Source organism: Cheilinus undulatus, linkage group 16 (assembly GCF_018320785.1).
Source record: "Cheilinus undulatus linkage group 16, ASM1832078v1, whole genome shotgun sequence".
Classification (NCBI taxonomy): domain Eukaryota; kingdom Metazoa; phylum Chordata; class Actinopteri; order Labriformes; family Labridae; genus Cheilinus; species Cheilinus undulatus.
Window position 1 is genome coordinate 20,024,650 of NC_054880.1, and position 19,495 is coordinate 20,044,144.

At 37.9% G+C, this 19,495-nt stretch overlaps 3 protein-coding genes across 3 annotated transcripts; 1 reads left to right on the forward strand and 2 right to left on the reverse strand.

The window, feature by feature from the left end:
• The first annotated feature begins 905 nt into the window (after positions 1 to 905).
• prcc (proline rich mitotic checkpoint control factor) lies at positions 906 to 7,889 on the forward strand. The gene is made up of 7 exons (XM_041808604.1): positions 906 to 1,691; positions 1,792 to 1,839; positions 2,341 to 2,829; positions 4,761 to 4,853; positions 4,950 to 5,096; positions 5,553 to 5,618; positions 7,488 to 7,889. Exons 1-7 carry the CDS (start codon positions 1,380 to 1,382, stop codon positions 7,572 to 7,574), a joined length of 1,242 nt encoding a protein of 413 aa, XP_041664538.1. The 5' UTR covers positions 906 to 1,379; the 3' UTR covers positions 7,575 to 7,889.
• A 2,750-nt stretch (positions 7,890 to 10,639) lies between these two features.
• On the reverse strand, positions 10,640 to 14,757 carry mrpl9 (mitochondrial ribosomal protein L9). The gene is made up of 7 exons (XM_041808605.1): positions 14,154 to 14,757; positions 12,337 to 12,496; positions 12,122 to 12,246; positions 11,970 to 12,023; positions 11,794 to 11,895; positions 11,582 to 11,665; positions 10,640 to 11,269 (listed from the first exon to the last, which is right to left on the reverse strand). Exons 1-7 carry the CDS (start codon positions 14,232 to 14,234, stop codon positions 10,937 to 10,939), a joined length of 939 nt encoding a protein of 312 aa, XP_041664539.1. The 5' UTR covers positions 14,235 to 14,757; the 3' UTR covers positions 10,640 to 10,936.
• A 525-nt stretch (positions 14,758 to 15,282) lies between these two features.
• Positions 15,283 to 19,225, reverse strand: LOC121523674 (transmembrane protein 272-like). The gene is made up of 5 exons (XM_041808607.1): positions 19,068 to 19,225; positions 18,923 to 18,988; positions 18,781 to 18,831; positions 18,500 to 18,682; positions 15,283 to 16,026 (listed from the first exon to the last, which is right to left on the reverse strand). Exons 2-5 carry the CDS (start codon positions 18,981 to 18,983, stop codon positions 15,773 to 15,775), a joined length of 549 nt encoding a protein of 182 aa, XP_041664541.1. The 5' UTR covers positions 18,984 to 18,988; positions 19,068 to 19,225; the 3' UTR covers positions 15,283 to 15,772.
• Between the last annotated feature and the right edge of the window lie 270 nt (positions 19,226 to 19,495).

Here is a 19,495-nt window from a genome sequence, read left to right on the forward strand (position 1 = left end):
ACCCACTACACCACTGCTCCTAAGGCCCTCCATGTATATTTTGGCTTTTCTAAAACATAGTGATCATTTCTTCTCTTAGAATTTTCTTAATAATCATCAGCCATGCAATGAATTTGCAATGAAATTTTTATGAAAATTTTAAGGAATTTGTTTGATATTGTGGGGAATGTTCTTGGAAATTTCAAAGCATTTCTGTGGAAAATATGGGGATTTGTTGGTATATTTTTGAGAGTTTCATTGGAAGTCTTAGGGAACAGTTGCTTTGAATTTTTTCAGCACTTTAAAGGGAATCTGGGGAATTCATTTGAATGTGCGGGGGAATTTTCAGCTATTTTCATGGGAATTTGGAAAGAAAGGGTATATGTAATTTTTTTAGGAATTTGATGAGGGATTTGCTAAAAGATTTTCAGGAATTTTACATGATTTCTTTGTGGAAAATTTTGTCTGAATGTTTTGATGGGATACCTATTCAATATTTTAGTTTTCACATAAATTTTAGGTACATTCTAAGGAACTTTAGAAATAAAAATGGAACTATAAGTGGCTTTTTAAAATAATAATTTAAAACAATACCTCTCTCAGTGACTGACACCATTTCTGACTGACACACTGGCTGACACACAGCCATCCCAAAATCAGTGCTGTATAATGCAGAAACATGACCTTCAGAAGATGAGCAGACATAATTTTTGGTCGGAACTAATTTCTGTTCAAAGAGAGGGGTGAGCTTTTAAAGTTTCCACGTGCTACTTATCCTAAATAAGAGAGGGAAAACTAGAAATGCATTCCAGACAAAAGCTCAGGTCTCAGGAAGATTACATACTGTGTCCTTTGGGGGCGCAAACCCCTTGGAGTCGAATGTAACATGATAACAAATAGTAGAAGAAGAAAATGCTGCGCAGAAAGATGCGCAGCAGTCGTTTCTTCACTCAATGATGGAGGTGGATGTTTTGACGGAGTCTAGAGACTAAAATAGGTTTTTATTTGTAGCAAGTTTAACATCGGTGCAGCAGCAGCAGCCGGCGCTGTGGTATGTGGAATATCAGAATTGCAAAGCGTTTAATTTCCCTACAGGAAAACGAGCTAGTTAGCTAGCATCGTTGCCGTGGCGGCCTAGCTAGCATTATCGCTGTGAAGTAGAGATAACCTACTGAACGAGCCCCTCTCCTTAACCTGGTGAATTTTTTCTCAAACTACGGTTCCATCTGGAGTAATTTAATTACATGCGCAGCTCTGCTGATCAAAGCTCATCCTACCTTTTATTGAAGTAAGCTCCTGGGAAAGTGCGAGTACGGCTTCTTGAGGCGAAATCGAGGGGAAGTTGTGATCCATGTCCACGAGTTTCTGCAGACCAGGCATCTATAATAACATCCAAAACCATGTCTCTAGTCGCATATGGCAGCAGTGATGAGAGTGATTCGGAGGAAACCTCGACGTCTACCGCAGTAGAGAGCAAAGTCAGCTCAGGTGGGCTCTTCTCTGTTCTGCCTGCTCCCAAAAAGCCGGACTCGACAGGAGGAAACTATGGACCGAGCAGGGAGACAAGAGTGAACCCCTCAGCAGGGGTAGAAACGTCAAATGATGACCTAGATCCTCAGCCATCGAGAGGTGGGTTATTTGCAAGTCTGCCTAAGCCGAGGAAGCGAACAGAGCCTGTGAAAATAACTGTACCAGATATTCAGAGACGAGATGTGAGTACTGGGTCGGTTTGGACCTTTACTCATGCATAAAGTCGCTCCAACGATGTATGAACTAGTAGCAACTCATAATCTTTTTATACTTTTCTTTTAGTCGGACTCAGATGACGATGAACCAGCAAAGAAGAAACCTCAAACACAGGTAGAAATGGCTCACGTTGTGTCATTTGTGTTGTCACAAAAATGAATGTTCTTACTTGTTGGATACAAGATGGTGAAAAAGGGAAGCTTTTTTTTAACAAACAGATTTCCACTGGCATAGAATTAAGCAGGAGACCCTATAGATGAGTTAACTTTAATCATAATCTTTCTTCAAGCTGTCTTGAGTTAGCTTTTAATGGACAGAGTATGGGATCGTATTTGTGATGTATTTAAGTGCCAAAATGCTTTATTTTTATGTGTTTTGCAAGTCAACAACCCAGTTTTTTGCCTTGTTATTGTTGTAATACCATCTGCCACCTTCTCTTTTGATTCCTTTCCTTTTTTCTAAACCTGCCAGCAGTTAGAAAAATACAGAAAAAGAAGAGAATTGGTGACACTGCTATATTTTCTCCATTTTAGATATTATACAGATAGACACCAATGACACTGCCATACTTGTAACTCACACTGCCCCTTAAAATTTCTCTCTTTCCTCTTCTAGGGTGGAGGATCAGGCCTGTCCTCACTACTCCCCCAGCCCAAAAACCTGACAGTGAAGGAGACCGACAGAGTCCTGATTCCTCACACACTCACCAAGCGCCAAGAACCCAAAGGACCCAAACCTGGAGCTCCGGTTCAGGGTCTTCTCAGTTCAAGTGCGTCCCCCTCTGCCATCAAAGCTGCGGCCAAGTCAGCTGCCCTGCAGCTGGCACGACAGATAGCCACAGATGAACAGGATAACGAGGAAGAGATAACCCCACAGAACTACTTTTCCCTGGGAGAGAGCACCCCTTCTATCCCTGCAGTTATCCCAAGTTTAGACCCTGAGCCAGGAGCCCCTGCAGAGCCTCTTCCCTATGCACCCACAGATGAGCCCGGTCAATCAGACGCCCCTCTTGACTTTGGGGGAAGCCATGAGGGAGCAGGTTCATGGGGAGGTCAATATCCTCAGTATCAACAGCCCATGGCTGGCCCAGACACTTTTCCTCAGGTATTCATGGCTTCTGAAGCAACTAACACTGTTTACATAAACCGAATAATGTTACTAATTAGCGAGGATTCAATTAGCTTGAGTATTTTAGAGTAAGCTGAGTTCAAAATGGATTCCCTTTGTGAGTGCGGGATTATCCTATTAGCAGCTCATCAGATCTGAAAGCAGTCGTGGAAATAGTCACGTAGCCTTAAGTCCATGAATAAGTGAAGTGTGCATGCTCCTGAACAGTTTACAGCATGGCTGCAAGTAACATCTACCAGTAATACAACCACCACTGTACCAAGTAGGAAAGCCACTTTCTTCTTATTGCTGTCATTATTTTTGTGATCTCATTGCTTTGCATCATATCTATTACTTTCTGCAATTTCAAAGGCAGATAGTGTCAGCAGCCATGTAAGCAAACACAAATTAAAAACAGAGCTGTGTAATAATAAGAAAAGCCATTAAAAAGTTGTATAGAAATTTAATTGGGCATTAACCTACAATTACACTATTGTGATCCCCAAATCTTGGCCAGTTGGCAAGGTCTGCTCTGCCACTGCCAACTATCTGGCCTGTGTGGACCCTAGTCAGAATTTTACACAGAATTGAATCTGTTTTAATTTTTTTCAAAGAGTTAAATAACGTTTCCTCACTCTGTCTATTTTGACCACTTTCAGCACTAAGGATGCACAGATAGATTGGTATAACATCAGTGCTGGTCAGTATTGCCCTTTTACAGACATCAGCCATTTACAAATTATGAGGGCATTACTCAATGTCAGAAGCAAATGTTTATCCGTTGTCTAGTCACTATAACGCTGGCATATAGTACATCTAATAGCTGATTCAGAAAGAGATTTATTACTGGGCAGAAGATGTGACCTGTTGGACAAACTCTGATGTGTTTTTGTGGTCAGACATGATAGAAAATGTTGGCCTTGTGAGAGTATAACAGCGTAAAAGTTATATTCAAGACATAGGCAACAATTGGCCATCGACTGACAATGGCATCTACCCTTTTTTTACAATTAGTACATCCCTATTCACCCCCTACACCTTGTATAGGATTTTCCTTTTTTTTTCTTATATGACCTTAACAGAATTTGAGAATTTTGAATTTTTAATACCTCCGCTACCTATGTTTAGAAAATAAAGTTAATTGCAGCAACAATGACACCTACAATAACTTAATGTTATTATATTCAACCCTCTGCTTAATAGTCTTGACACAATTTGGCCCCTAAGATAAACTTATTAGGGAACAGGGCCAAATCCAAACTCATCCATCTGACTGATGAGTGATTGGTCACTCAACTGAACAAGTGTTGTGTGCTTTATGCCATGCCCTCCAATGTTTAGTATTGGATTTGGTGATGTGAAGCTTGCATGCAGCTGCTCGGCCATGGAAACCCATTTCATGAAGCTCCCGTCGCACCATTTTTGTGTTTACATTAATGCCAGTGAAAGTAAAGATCTCTTTTGCTATGGAATCAGCAGAGCTTTGGCGACTTTTACACACCATGCACCTTAGCAGTCGTTGATCCCACTCTGTGATTTTACATACTCTTTGCCCCTTCTTTGCTGAGTTGCTGTTGTTCCTAAATGCTTCCACTTTCTTATAATACCACTTAAAGTTGACTGTGGAATATCCAGCAGGGATGAAATTTCACTAAGTGTTTTATTGCAAAGATGGCATCTTATCACACTACCATGCCAGAAGTCACTGAGCTTTTCAGAACGACCCATTTTCTATCACAAATGTTCGCAAACAGAGATTCCATGACTAGGTGCTTGATTTTATGCACCTGTGGCAATAGTTTTGCTTGAAATGCCTAAATTCAATTATTAAAAGGTGTAGCCAAATACTTTTTGTCCCTACAGTGTATTTGGCAACAAACCCTAAATTTGATGCTGATGTGATAACCCAGCTGTGTCTTTTTGGACAGGGTTATTATAATGAGCCATACTACCAAGATCCTAACCCTGAACTGGCAGAAGCCGAAGAGCCGGGCCAGTCTGCCATGTTTGATGATGAAGCGGTAAGAAGTCTGCTGAAATTCTTATTGACTGCATGACTTCATGATTTTTAAGTCACATTTTGTAACTCACACAAGCTTTATTTTCATGTATCTTAGTTCATGCGCCTGCAAGGAAAGAGGAACAGAGGTAAAGAGGAGGTGAAGTTTCTTGAGATTAAAGGTGATGACCAGCTGAGTGGAAACCAGCAGTGGATGACGAAGAGCATGACAGAGGAGAAGCAGAATCGCCAGTCTTTTAGCAAGGTAACCTAATTTATTCTCTTTCTTCCTGTTCACATGAGTGGAGACGTTTTGAAAGTGTGAGGTTTTGCTTATAGGTTTACTTTCAGGTATTTGCTCAGCTTCTGAGAAGTAGAGGGATGTTGTTTTCTTTTACTAAATATTGATTCACACTCTGTTGAGGATGGTAACACTTAAAGCCCTCCAGCAGTAAAATGTTTGATGTCCAAAAATATCTCTTGGCTTGATTCAACACCCCGGGTTCTTGTTTTCTACTTTGAACATTCACAGAGAAGGAGGTGGTTTTGGTGGAATAACTCTAGGATTTTACCAAGCTAAAAAAATGCTGGAGGACTTTTTACCATCAGTATTGTAGAAAAATATTACTTCATGCTGGCTGCCCTGGGGAATCATCAGCTCTGCAGAGGAAAACATTGTTACAACCATTAAAACTTAACATGACTTTTTTATTTCCTGCAGAAAAAAGGAGAGCAGCCTACAGGACAGCAGCGACGCAAGCATCAGATAACATATCTCATTCACCAGGTAAGTGGAACTGGACAATGAACAGTTACGTTTAGATAGTAAATGTACACAAAGTAAACTGGAGTTAGTGGGTTTGTCTGCCATTGTTAACATGACATTTCACTGCAAGGTCAACGAGATGGAAGTAATTCTCTAAAAGTTGGTACAACATGAAAGCTCTTACAAGGGTTACGGTGTCCCTAGCCTCTATATTGTTACTCAGATGGATTTGTAGGTGGTTTGATGCAGGATGGAGTAAGGGTTTCTTTACAAAAGTGTGACACGTCTGCATATGTTAGGCTTCAAGTTGTAGGCCTCCACGCTGTTGTTTACACAGACCAAACTTTGTGCTGTTTGTTGACTTATACCGTTGGGATATACAGTGAACTTTAAGAAAAGAACTGTATGATGTGCCCACGCGACATTCAAACAAACTAAAAATGTAGCTCATTTTTCTCCAGTAGTTCTTGATGTACATATCAGAATTGCTGGCTGTTAAATAAGGCCATGAGTTATTCTGTCACAGACTAGGTTCTGATTTTTTTAAAATGCCATAGATGGTATTCAAAGTAGGGATAAGGGCTCAGGGTTGGTATTTGCATGAGATTGGGTGCTGTCTAAAGCTTATACTTTCCCTTGCACTCACTCAGGATTTTAGCTTCTTGAAACAAAGTATTTCAAATACCACAAGCCTTGAAATTTCTATCCATGGATGTGAGATTTTTCTTTAAATTTTAATTTACAGTGCCTATAGAAAGTATTCAAACCCTCGGATGTTTTAATTTTTTATGAATTTAAAATGAATTTTTGACCAAAAAAAAAAGAAAAAAAAACTCTTTATGGTCTAAGTGAAACAGATTTCTACAAAGTAATGTCAATTAAATAAAAATATGTAATGTAAAATAAGGGATTGCATAAATATTCATGCCATTTAAAGTGACTGACCTAATTCAACAGTGGTCCAGTCTGCATATAACAACTACTGCCTGGTTCTTCACCAGTCAAAGCTTTATGGGAGAGTGGCAAAGAGAAAGCCGCTGTTGAAGAAAACTCATATTAAATCTCAGCTGGAGTGTGCCAAAAGGGATGTGAGCAACTCCATAGTCAAGAGGAAGAGAAGCTCTTCGGTGTGACGACACCAAAATGGTGCTTTTTGGCCATCAGACAAGACGCTATGTTGGGTAGACACCAAATACTTCACTTCCCCACTTTAGAGCACGGTGATGGCAGCATCAGGCTGTCGGGGTGCTTCTCAGCAGTCGACCCAGGAAGGCTTGTAAAGGTAGAGGGTAAAATGAATGTGGCTAAATATAGGAAAATCCTGGAGGACAGTCTTGATCAGTCTGCAAGAGAACAACATCTTGGCAGAAGATTTATTTTCCAGCCAGACAATGACCCAAACCATACAGTGAAAGCTACACAGACATGTTTGAAAGACAACAAGGTGAATTTTCTGGAATGACCAAGTGAAAGCCCAGACCTCAGTCCAACAGAGCTGCAAAAGAATAGAGTAAAATTGCAGTGTCCAGATGTATAAGCCTGATTGAGACTGATCCACAAGCCCATTGACTTCAATGGGATGAATATGTATGCAGTCACTTATTTTACATTACGTAATTTATTATGTTGGCATTACTTTGTAGAAATCTGTCTTCACTTTGACATTAAAGAGGTATTCTTGGCCAAAAAACCCAAAATATATTGACCACGATTGATTAATGAAACCAAAAAAATGGTAAAACTTCCAAGGGGCATTACTTTTTACAGGCACTGTACATGTTTAAATAATGTTTTTCAATTGGTGTATTCTCATTGGTAAGGCATTTTTATGAATTAATTAGGTGTTCTCAAATCTAACCTGGAGTTCTTATTGATATCTTTTCCTTACAGGCAAAGGAGCGTGAGTTGGAGCTGAAAAATAACTGGGCAGAAAACAAGCTCTCCCGCCGGCAGACACAGGCCAAATATGGTTTCTAATTGTCATACTGTGGACTTTTCATAGACACAATGAAACCCTGCATCTAAACGTAGAGTAGAGCTCTCCAGATTTCCCCAGACAACAGGAAAACTTGTGTTTAGATAAAAGCTAAACAAACCTTATTACAGATTTGTCCCTCTTGCCCTACTTTCTCCTGTATTTGTGTTGAAATGTTTAAACTCCTTTTCTTTTGGTAAAGTGTTTCAACTTAAATATAGGCGCTGTACCTTTATAACAATGTTATGTAGTGTTTTTAAGGTACCAGAAAATGTAATGTGACCCTGAAGTGGTCATTATAAATGTTTTCCTTTGAATGTGTATGTTTCCTTTTTATACAGAAATCTTTGATGGATGGATTATTTTTTGTTTAATGACTCAGAAAAACATGTTTGGTCCTCCGGCAGTTGCATAAAGTAAAACATCCAAAACAAACAGGAAGATGTACCATAAAGCATGATTAGTCTAAGTCTGGTCTGTTGAGCCTAAAGTCCAAGGTTTCTCTGTCACACTAGTTTCAACTTAATATTGGAATAGTGTTGTTTTTTTAATTGTCACCGGGGATTTTTCTCCATGAGCATTATACAGATCTTTATTTTAAGGAACATACATTAGAGAAACTCCTGGAATTTTAATGTTTGTTTAATGACAGGATGAAGTTGTTGTGTTACAGTAACACATACACAGCAATCTAGGAAAGTAAGATTTTTATGTTAGACCAAAATCTCCTGAAAAGTCTGTTTTAACATTGCTGATTTTATAATGAAATAAAGATGATTAAATAGATCTTTAGGTATGATCTACTGACTTTCTTGCATTTCATGAAATAAATTAAATGCATTAATTTGACTGATATAGCAAAATAAAAAAGTTACTACTACTGTTGCTATGTTAAAAGATGATCAGACCAGTAGTTTGTCAAATGGCATATCAGTTGATTAATAGAAATATGAAGTGTCTCTTTAGTGCAGCAGGATTGACATGCTGTTTTGTTTGTCGCAAATCATTGCACATATGCATGGTTATTTTCATCTGACAGAATCAGACAGCCAGTGATCTTTTAATCTTTTTGCAAAAATATCAAATGATGCACTCAACGCCCTCTTTAATGTGAGCACGCACACAGCTTCTAGCAGAATCTCAAACTGAAGGCTCAGAAAAGCTGTGGTATGTTGAGCCTGCTCCATGGTACAACCCCCACCCAAGCGTTTGTGTTAAGTAAACCCTGAATCATAAACCCTAGAATTTTGAGAGATTGTTGCGTTTCTTCCAAATGCCTCATTAAAGAAACTGTTTTGAAGTTTTCCAAGTTTGTGGTGTATGATAATATCTTTATGCCTTCTTTTAAAATTTTGACTTTTTTCATGTTATTGCATCAAAATTTCAGCTAGGTTCAAGAAAAGTTAAGATTTGCAAAATGAATTGCCAGGGAACCAAACATGTTTCAGTATCAGATATTTCTTAGGCTCCTGCCTGATTTTAAAGCTCCTGCGAGGAACTCTCAATTTGTTCAAGGCAGGATGATTTAATTCCTTGCCCATTTTATCCTGTAATTGTATAAGTAGTGTTTCCTGATAGACAAATATCTTCCTTCTTTTAGAAAATGTCCCAAAATCCAAATCAACACTGAACACAGGTTTGGAAGGATTTCTCAAAAGGCAGACTTTAAGCTGCTGTTATTCCCCACATCTGACTCCTACCCTCCTGGCAGGCTGTAGCAGCTTATGAAATGGTCAAACAGAAATTATCTCAGATGGTCTGGTGGTCTTTTGTAGCTCATAGAGACAAGTAATAATTTTTTTGTCTTTTATTATCAGCTAAAATCTCACAGGAGCTTTAACATGAAACAGTGTTAATTGTTCTCTAAAACCCCAAGTGTGGATCTTTTAATTTTAATGAATTGATGTGTGAGGTATCAACAAAATTTAACATCTTCAAGGTACTCTAAAGCAGCGGGTCTCATCTGGTGGGTGCAGATATTTTAGGCAGACATGTTTACGTATGTATTTTACTGTTTTGCTGGACAAGGAGTAAATTCTGGTCGTTTTCTTGAGATCTGGCCCAATGTGCCTGTTACCTTGGGTTGACGTATTTTTTAGAACACTGGATTTCCCCTGATTATGTCTTAATTTCTGAAGAGATATTTAAAAAAACAACTAATATTTATGTTATTGCAGAGGACACTATCTGGTTTGTATGCATGTCTTCAAATAAGTTCAGTCAAGTCTCTTTGCTCAGTAACATGTTTTGTTCCATTTAGGGTCCAAAGGGCAATGGTTTCATTAAATTAGTTTTAAATAGTCAGGGGTTGCGATTTCATGTCAAGGAGTTGTTGGTGGGTCCCATGGCTAGACCTGTTGAGAACCACTGGCCTTATGTAGTAATGCATTATTGATAAGTTGATATGTTCATTTTAAAGATAATTTTCTATCCATTTTTAGAAAAAATGTGTCAGTGAATCTGCAAAAAGCCAGAGTTTTCCAAATACCAGGAAGACTTGGGTGTAATGTGAGTCATCTGAACTGTTCATTGTGGTCAAATACTGCCAATCCCTCCACTTTTTGGGGAAAATGTAAAAACAACCCTTTCTTTAAAAAAGAAAAGCAGACTTTAAAATGGCTCATCATTCAAGCACTTACACTTCTTGAAGCATTTACCTTCTAATTATTTAAGTAGGAAATGGAACTATGTAAGTTCAGACATGCCAGGGTGCTTTTTAAATGGTATTTCTTTACACGGATGATCTGGAGTAGGGTAAAATATATAGATATATATGGAGGTAGCTGTGTAACTCTTGGTGGTAACAAAGCAGCTGCACAGGAATATCAACTACTTCTATAGTTATGACACATAAAGCCTGCAGGGGTCATGTCAGAGCAATTTAAACCACAACAAGTGGCCAAACTACAGCCAACTCATGACTTAAAGCTTGGACACTCTAAGTTATAGAGCTTGAGTTTGTTGTTTTTGGTGCGACTCTTGACATTTATTTGGTTAATATTTGAAAATGTTTTTATAAATTCCTAACTTATAGCAATTAAAGAGCACAAAAATTCATAAAACCAGATTTAAGTTAACCCTTTACTGTTGTCATGCCTGTTGTGCTGTTAAAATTAAAGCATAAAATTTTTCCTTTCATTGTTTTCATAGCTTTTAATCAAACTGGGTAGTCATGGTACGGTTTCACAATGATCTAGAGAAAAATGACAGTCAAATGGATGGGCTCAGCTGAGCAGCTGTGTGATACACAGCAATGTCCTTGGTAGCCTTCAACAAAACTTTGATCAGCAAAGCTGTTTACTCTGGCCTGATGAATGACTGGTATTACAAAATCAAATTTACGCACATCTTCATATGGAGTCCTTTAATCTTTTTTCTGGCTGTCACTTGGTGTTGTTGTGTTGTTGTGGCTTGTTGGTGTACTTCCAGTGGTTTCTTCAGCAGCAGAGGCTTCTGTTGAAGTTGAATCTTCCCTAACTTCACTTAGAGAGTCTTTAACAACTTCAGCTTCCACTGCAGCATCAGAAACAACCTCTACTGCATCCTCCACACCAGCAGGCTCCAAAACCTTTTCAGCCTCTTTCTGCTGCTGCTGCTGCTGCTTCTTCTGTACTTTCAGCTGCTTTTTGTAACTTGCAGACTGGTCTTCATATGGGACCACAGAAATAGGGACGCGGACTTTGTCCAATCCATTTATCTGAGAGACAAAAACATGAAGAGGAGGGTAGTCATTGGTAATGAAAAGCTACCGGAGCTGAAAAAAATTAATATTTTCAGCCATATTTTTAAACCAAAAGCTGTTGCTAGCAAAAGATTTAAACAAGATTCCTGCACTATTTTGGTAATTAAAGAGACAAGAAATTACGGAAATTAAATATTTCTGTGTCCTGCAATAAAAATGAATTTCTTGCAACATGCAGTACCTGATTGTTGAAAAAATCTTTCCTTATTCAGAATTTTTAGCAACTCTGAAATAGTAATAGTAATAGTAATAGAAAAGCATACTTACCGTTATTTCACACCAGTAATCCCCCACTTCTTTAACTGAATCAAATGGAAGACTCATTGTATGAGGTGGAACAACAACTCCCAGCTGGTGAAAATTTAAGTTTTACATTTATTCTACATTCAAGAGAGACTGTGATTAACTTCATCTTACATAAATCAAACATTTCTCTGTGTTTCTTCAGGGTAAGATACATATGAAAAGAAATAACATACCTTCTTTTGAAATTGTCTGCACACAACCTCTTTATTGACCTGGAATTCATCTGAAGGCATTTGGATTATCTTCAAATGGGAGCGTTTAAGGTACTCTGCTGTCTGTAAAGAAAAACAAAAATTAAAGACAAATATTTGCTACTTTACATCTGATTGACTGTAACTCGGTAAATTACCAACTGTCCGGTACGGGTTTGAACTCTATCCTCTGATCTTCCTTCACGCAGAAGCTGTTCGTAAGAAAAAATTCACGTGTGAATGACTACACATCACTTTTTGATAGAGAAGGAGAAGAGGATAACAGAATTAAAATGCAATACACACTCACTCGTAACTCCTCGGTAAACATCTGCTTGTTCTCAGGTGAAGGATACACTGCCAGTCCTTGGGGCAGCAGCTTGTTTCTGCCGACAGACTTCTTCACAAACACAGTGTCTCCTCTCCCACCAAACTCTGATCGAATGAACATTATTAAGTTATTTTCATCGTTTGTAGAGTTTTATTTTGCCCATATATCAACAAAGAGCAGCTGTAAACACTCACTGGGCACGCTCTGTGTCAGGATGAGCTCCATCTTCTCCTGTGTAAGGTGTTTGGTGTCTTCGACCAGCTTGTAAATTCTGTGTCTTCGAGGATGAAGTCTCGGTGGTCTGCCAACTTTAGATAGAGGCACCTGCCACCAGCGCTCCACCACGACTGTGTTCTGAGGAGAAAACAAGGACAAATCTCCATTTGTGCTGTCTTGTCATAATAAAAATAATGAATGCGGGTGCACAGAAGCCCACAGCTTAAATGCTTGTTACATTTAAGCTGTCTTTTTGTTTATTACCTTTATGCAAAAAACAACACAAAGCAAGTTTATTTTAGAGACCTGTTCAGTATTTATTTCTAAAAAATGTTTAAAATATACAATACACTGAAATATTATGCCTGATCAGATCAATGCAACAAGACATGCTTAAGCTGAAGTTTAAGTTAAACGGCAAGTTTCTGTGGAGCCAGTTCATTATTCTTTACCACATTTAATTACTTACTAGGGATGGGAACAATAAATCGATGATCAATTAATTGGTTGTTAAGAATTTGGTCGATCATGGGAATGTAGTCGATCTGATGTTGGCATTTAATAAAGAGACTAAACACGTCTTACTCTGTACTGCACAACAATATCTACCGTCATAACATTGTGAGTGGGACCATGCCTTGTTTATGTTTAAGAGCCCTAGGCTTTTGAAGGGTAAAAATAAATACATCATCGTGAAACACACTCTTTAGTTACCTGTTTTTGTTATATAGAAAAATGTTATACATATATGCCCATGTATGTATGTTTTTATACATACATAACAATTTATCAATTAATTAATCGTCAACATTATAGATGCTCAAGTTGGCAGGTGTCTTCCAAACACCCATCCCTATTACCTACATTTGTTTGATCACTTAGAAAATGCTCAGCTTGGCTGGGTGAGTAGATTTTAAAGAGTCTTGGTTGTGCCAAACTTCTTCCATTTTAAGAATTAAGGAGGCCACTGGGCTCTTGGGACCCTTCAGGGTAACAGGATGTTTTTGTAGCTTCTCCAAATCTGTGCCTTGCAACAATCCTGTCTCTGAGCTCAGCAGGCAGTTCCTTTGACCTCATGGCTTGGTTTTTGCTCTGATATGCATTATCAGCTGTCAGGCCTTCTATAGAGAGGCATGTGTCTTTTCAAATCATGTCCAATCAAATTTATCACTGGTAGACTCCAATAAAGGTATAGAAACATCTCAGCAAAGACTCAGAGAAATGGGAGGAACCTGAGCTAAACTTCAAGGGTTGTTGCAAAAGGTCTGAATACTTGTGTTAATGTAATATTTCAGATTTTCATTTTTCACAAATGTGCGAAAAATTCTGTTTTCACTTTGTCATGATGGGGTACGGAGTAATAAATGAGAATAAAAATGATGTTTTGATGGTAGCATCAGACTGCGACATGACAAAATTAAACGTGAAGGGGGTCTGAATACTCTGAAAGTTTTCCACACACATAAAGCTAATTGAACTGAAATTGAATTGTTTCTTCGACATCACTTTAACATAACAGTGTTTCTTTAGGATTGAGCCGTTCACTCTTAACACTCGCGTACCTAACATGTCTTAATTCAATCACACATGTTCACATAATCGATCAGTTAATAATAAATTCAACAATAACCGAACAGTTTATGATAAATGTAAATACAAATGTAACAGATTTTTTTCATTAAAAATGCTGGTGCATTAGCTCCACTATCGGTATAGGTCTTATAGGTCTCGGTTTGAAGAGTTCAAATTGCGAACACATGGTTAAAAATGCAGTTTCATGGTCTTTAAGACTGACCTGAGCAGGAGTCAGGGAGAAACTCCTGACAGTAGACAGGCTGAGCAGATCCTGAAGGACGCGGCGACAGGAGCTCCACATGTTTATTTATTTAATTACAAGCTCTACAACCTCAACTTTCCTGTTTCACTCACACAAGTCTATATAAATGATGAATGTAGCCTCGAAGCGAGCACCTCTACTGTCTAACTACTCCACTAATACCTGTCAAATCTCAGCAGCATGCATATTAGCAACATGCTAACTACCACTGGCCGTCGCTTGTATGACGTATAAGGACCCTAAAGCTGCAATAGTAGGCCCGAAAGAAGCCTGAAGTGAGAGCTAACGTCTCATCTGTTGGTACAGATAATTTACACTAATCTTTTTCAAATAAAAATAAATCTTAGTTATAAATAGTAAAGGAAGTCCTCCTTTGACTGGTTTACAAATAACTTTAAACGTTCGCCTTGCGAAAAAAGTAAGAGCTGACTTTAGATTTAAGTTGTTTTGAAAATTTTTAAACTCTTTTTATTTTTTATGTCCTTACATTTCTGAATTTTAATTTCATTTTTATATAAATCAACCCCAAGCACACTCTAAATTTATAGTTATTTTTAAACATATTTCTTCTTGGTTCTACACACCTAAATGAAGTCAAGGAATAAATAAATAATAAATAAATACTTATATGCTTTGATTTTAGCTGACATCTGTTTGCTGTTTTAATGTATGGCCACTGTTTGTTTTGCAGATCATTCCTGTTGTATGTTCTTGAAGTCTAAATTAACTTGATAAATAAATAAATACACCCTATTTTGCTATTTGTCTTTTTTTTAAATAAGATTTGATGATTATTTTAATAATCCCCACCAAGTGCAATGAGCCCTTGTTATTGACTCAACAGTAAATTTCACACTAGTCACAAGGATACAACATTATGCAGTAGGTCACATATTATAGGATGACCAAACTTACCTAATTCTAATTTAAAATATAAAGTTAAAGGAAACCTTGGGCTTAAAAGAACATTATAATATGTTTTTGCATATAACTTCAGTGGTTTAACTTCTTGACATACTGCATACTTCCCCATGTGTAGGCCACATTTTGGTGTCAATATCTGTCAAAATTTAGACAGAAACAGGAACCGTAGCCTGATTTGCTTTATTCACGTGTCAATATTCAAGTTTTAGCTGCCATTACATTATCTTCAAAAGTATCACAGCAAAAACCAGCTGACTGATTTTGATAGAAAAAAAAAAACAGGAAGCACATGGTGTGACATTGCAGTTGCGTTTTGACGGTTTGCAGATCTAAGACAGATCTTGATCTTAGACAAAGCCACTGGTCCAAACTGATTAACAAACAAGATACAAACAAACCAAGTCATTAATAAATGTTGCAAAAATAACAGCCACATAATATTCAAGTTATGTAAGGCACGTTTCTTTAAATTTTAACAGGACATTTTTAGTAACACTGTCTTTATGTATGCTGTGCTATAAGCTATAACTGACAAAAGTAACAGTACATCAATAGAATTCACAATCAAAATGAGCAGAATCAATAAACTTAATTCCAGTCAGACTCTGTAAGGTGAATACCTTACACATTTTGAGAGACAAACACATTTAAAATCACACGTCCCCCACAGAACCTTGTGTTGTTGCACCATGGAAAGAGTAACGGCTGGGTATCAGTCTGCTACTTGCAAATGCAGTTCCACAGCAGGCCAGCACAACACAGCAACAACTGCAGACAATTATGATTGCTAAAGCGACCCACACCAGGGTGGTGACACCAAAGGCAAACAGGTAGGTTTCCCTGTGGCAGTACAGATCTACTCCAGAATCGTACTTGGGAGGATAAATGGGATAGATCCAGCAGCTACCTGCAAGGCAAGAATTCAAAATATTTCAATTAGATTATGACTTTTTTTTCAATGCTAAAAACAACAACATTTTCATATTCACAGTTTTAGCATGAGTTCCTTAAAGTTTGCACAGCTGTCTACTGACTAAAGGTGTGTTGGTAGGCTGTTTGGTGACTTGTGTAATCTTACAATACTCACACAGTCCTGAGGTAGCAGACAAGCTCAGAATTTCAGTACTGATTACTAGGGATTTTTTGTTGCACTTTAAAATGATCTAAAATTTGCATTCAAATTCAAGGAATTAGAGAAACCATTTGAATGTGAATCCTCACTGCAACTGTGTTACAGTTGCAAATGAATAGGGATGTAACATTACATACAAATCATCATATTCTCAGCAAAGCATGATTATGGTATTGAATTTTATGGTAAAGCTAACCTAACAAAAAGTCAGAGATCCTTGGTTGCTCAGTTTAGAACAGGAATCCTCCTCTGGTTCTTGAAGTTGGCAGATTTAAAACATCGCAGAAGACCACAGTCTGTGTGAGCTTTGTGATTTAGGAGAAGCTGTAAATGAATCTCATTTTCTTTTGTTTCATGCTGAGCTAAGATCACCCCTTGTGAATGAACTTTTTATTAATTATCCTAAAGTATTTTGGAGTATTGATGACAGGATGGAGTGGTTGTGTATTTAAATCGTTAATAAATTGGCCTCTCTTGTAGCAAAAGCATGAAAGAAATATCAGGATGATTTATTTTATTAGTATTATCCTACCAGGCATCTACTTTTGGTTTCTGGTCTGTTTATATCAATAATGGTGTCATGTAAGCCTATATGGTCTGGACACATTGTTATGCAAGACACAACAAAAAAATCAAATCAAATCAATCACAATATTTGGCTTGAATAAGATTGTATCACTTTTTTCAGTTTTCCAATTTTTACGAACAGGAAACTCAGTTTACGAATTGATATAATTATTTTATTCAAATTTAATGACAGTAAAAATGCAAAATATTCTTCTATTTTTTTCCTGGGTAAATACAAATGAATTGTTTCAAGTTGAATGTTGCACATAAATTAATAAAAATAAACATATTTTCCTTTTGAAAAGGAAGTGCGACCAAGTGCCAAGTGCGACCATTCCAGCTACTCATACTGCACAAGCTCTGTTATTTTCTTACTTCTGCTCCTCTTTCTGCATCTCCCCTTTCTCTGTTCTTCTGCATAATTTCTTATTCCATCTCCCTCTTCTCTATTTCAGCATTTCTTTGCCACTTGTACTTTGCTAAATGTTTCCAAGGGCTGAGCTCACAATGGATTCATGTTTGGCCCTATTCTTACCACTATAATTGGTTGCATGCCTGTCTGTCTGTCTGTGTTGATTTGCATGCCACAGCATTGCTCCAATTGTCCTTGATATTTCTCAGAAGACTTCTTGGGCGTACTGGTTTGAAACTGGTGCCATTTAAGAATTATAAATATGTACAGATTTTCAATAAATCAAATAAAATTGTTGCGCCTTTCACTTCACTTTCCCTATACAACACATACGCTCATATTGCCTTTAATTTACCTTGGATGTTGGAGCTGGGAATGACTTCGCATCTGAGTTGAATGCCTTCATTTGCTAGGACTTCCTACTTTGGGGTACATAGGGGTTGCTCTAACCTCCCGAATCGGAATTCTGAGTTCAGGGTGCATTTTTGAAGATGTAGTTGACTGGCAGCTCAGATTTCTGAGTTCCCAGATTAAATGGAACGCACCATCACTCTGCTACAATGCTGAAGAGGAGACAGCCTTCACTCTCAAACTCAGGCAAAAAGACAGAAACTACAGCAGGCTCATGAGCCTGGTGTTTCTGTACAACTGAGAGAGAAGTGACAGAGCTGGGAAAAAATGGACTTTGTTGAAACACACCCACAAGGAAATGTAACTGGCACATCTTTCTGTTCAAATTGGTCTCATTGCATTGACATCTCATGATGACAGTAATAGCAGTTTTTATGATGCCCAAACTTTCTAGAGATCAGGAAACTGTTTCACCTCTGTGATTTAGAAATAAATAAAATCTGTAACTATTACTCTTGAGATTGCTATTACTAAGCCATAAACAGGAGTTCAATCAGTCTAATGTTCTCAGGTGTTTTTTTTCCATTCCTGTGTGGCATTGCTATGCATGACAAGGATGTGCCTGTTGTGTTTTTTTTTTTTTTTTTTTTTTTTTTTTTTAGATTTTTTCTTCATTTAGGTAGGAAACTTTTTTAAGGTGGTGCTGAAGTAATCATAGTTATATCAGTTATATAAAAGAACAGTGGAGAAGGTCAGAGACTTGGTAGAGAGACATGGAGAACGAGATTTAGGAGTCACAAGACATACAAATCTGAGCCAACTGCTTCAAGATGACAGCCTCTGTCCAACATAACCACTATCTGCATCCCTTGAAATGAAAATACTGAGTTTAAAACAACTCAATTTCCAGTCTCTCACCTGCAATAATCCAGCAGAGATTGAAGATGTGCAGAAGGGTCATCAAGCATGTGGATCCATTGCTGCTTTCCCCCTGGCTCTTGCTGGAGCTCAAAGACAGCGAGAGGATGCTGCTCACTCCAAACACGATCAGGTAGATGGGGATGTATGGCTGAAGAGGACAGTTGCTCAGATTTATTCCTCCTGTCAGAGATCATGTGAGATTATGGTGATTTTTACAGTCAGCATTCATAACATTTAATTCATAAAAATATTTCACTGATCAAAAGGATGTTACTCACCGACAACAATGGCAGCAATCATAGTTGCCCACCAGGCAACGTTTACTAAAGCTATGAAAAAGGAAGAAAGAAGAGTCAGAGCTTGGTTCAGGCTTAAACAGGCAGGCGTAAATGTAAATGTAGTGAAGAACAGTCCTCTCACCTAATACCAAAACCAGCAAGATAGCTGGGAGAATGGAATGCTGATGAGACGGCTCATCCATTTCTCCTGTGAAGAAAATCAGACTTGTCAGAATCAAAAACAGACAAAAACAGGAAGATCATCTACAGTATTGTGTATAACGTACCTGTTAAGCTGCGGACAGAGACACGTTAAAGCTTCTCTCTTCTTCCAGTATTCACAGAGAAAGTGTATCTGTCACTTCTCTTATAAAAGTCTAAACAGTTGCATCCTTTGGTGTTTTAACAGGATGTTAACACATGTCCGCACAAGCCCAAAATTTCAACAACTGTTGCGTAACTTATTGTGAGTTTCAGCAAGAGGAAGTAGAGATAGAAACTGTTATCTGTACCATTAATCTGCATACAAAGCATCTTATTAACCCACAGACCAGTCACAAGTTACAGTCATGTTAGCAAACCACACCTTTTCTGTTAAATATTACATTTTGCAATTTAGTAGATGTAATTCAAAAGTTAAAATGGGATTGCACAGGGGAAAAGGGTCTTGTTTCATTTTAGACATGCAGTACTTTTAGGTCTCATCAGTGTCTCA

Bases quoted from the DNA above. Each gene is read 5' to 3' on its own strand.
- LOC121523674 (XM_041808607.1), bottom strand. From the start codon at position 18,983: ATGGATGAGCCGTCTCATCAGCATTCCATTCTCCCAGCTATCTTGCTG. The intron at 18,683-18,780 runs GTGAGTAACATC...GATCTCTGACAG, and splicing joins GATTGCTGCCATTGTTGTCG to GAGGAATAAATCTGAGCAAC. The intron at 16,027-18,499 runs GTGAGAGACTGG...CTTGCCTTGCAG, and splicing joins TCTCTGCTGGATTATTGCAG to GTAGCTGCTGGATCTATCCC.
- mrpl9 (XM_041808605.1), bottom strand. From the start codon at position 14,234: ATGTGGAGCTCCTGTCGCCGCGTCCTTCAGGATCTGCTCAGCCTGTCT. The intron at 12,497-14,153 runs GTCAGTCTTAAA...TTTTCTCCTCAG, and splicing joins TCTCCCTGACTCCTGCTCAG to AACACAGTCGTGGTGGAGCG. The intron at 12,247-12,336 runs GTGAGTGTTTAC...TCATTCGATCAG, and splicing joins CCTGACACAGAGCGTGCCCA to AGTTTGGTGGGAGAGGAGAC.
- prcc (XM_041808604.1), top strand. From the start codon at position 1,380: ATGTCTCTAGTCGCATATGGCAGCAGTGATGAGAGTGATTCGGAGGAA. The intron at 1,840-2,340 runs GTAGAAATGGCT...TTCCTCTTCTAG, and splicing joins AGAAGAAACCTCAAACACAG to GGTGGAGGATCAGGCCTGTC. The intron at 5,097-5,552 runs GTAACCTAATTT...TATTTCCTGCAG, and splicing joins ATCGCCAGTCTTTTAGCAAG to AAAAAAGGAGAGCAGCCTAC.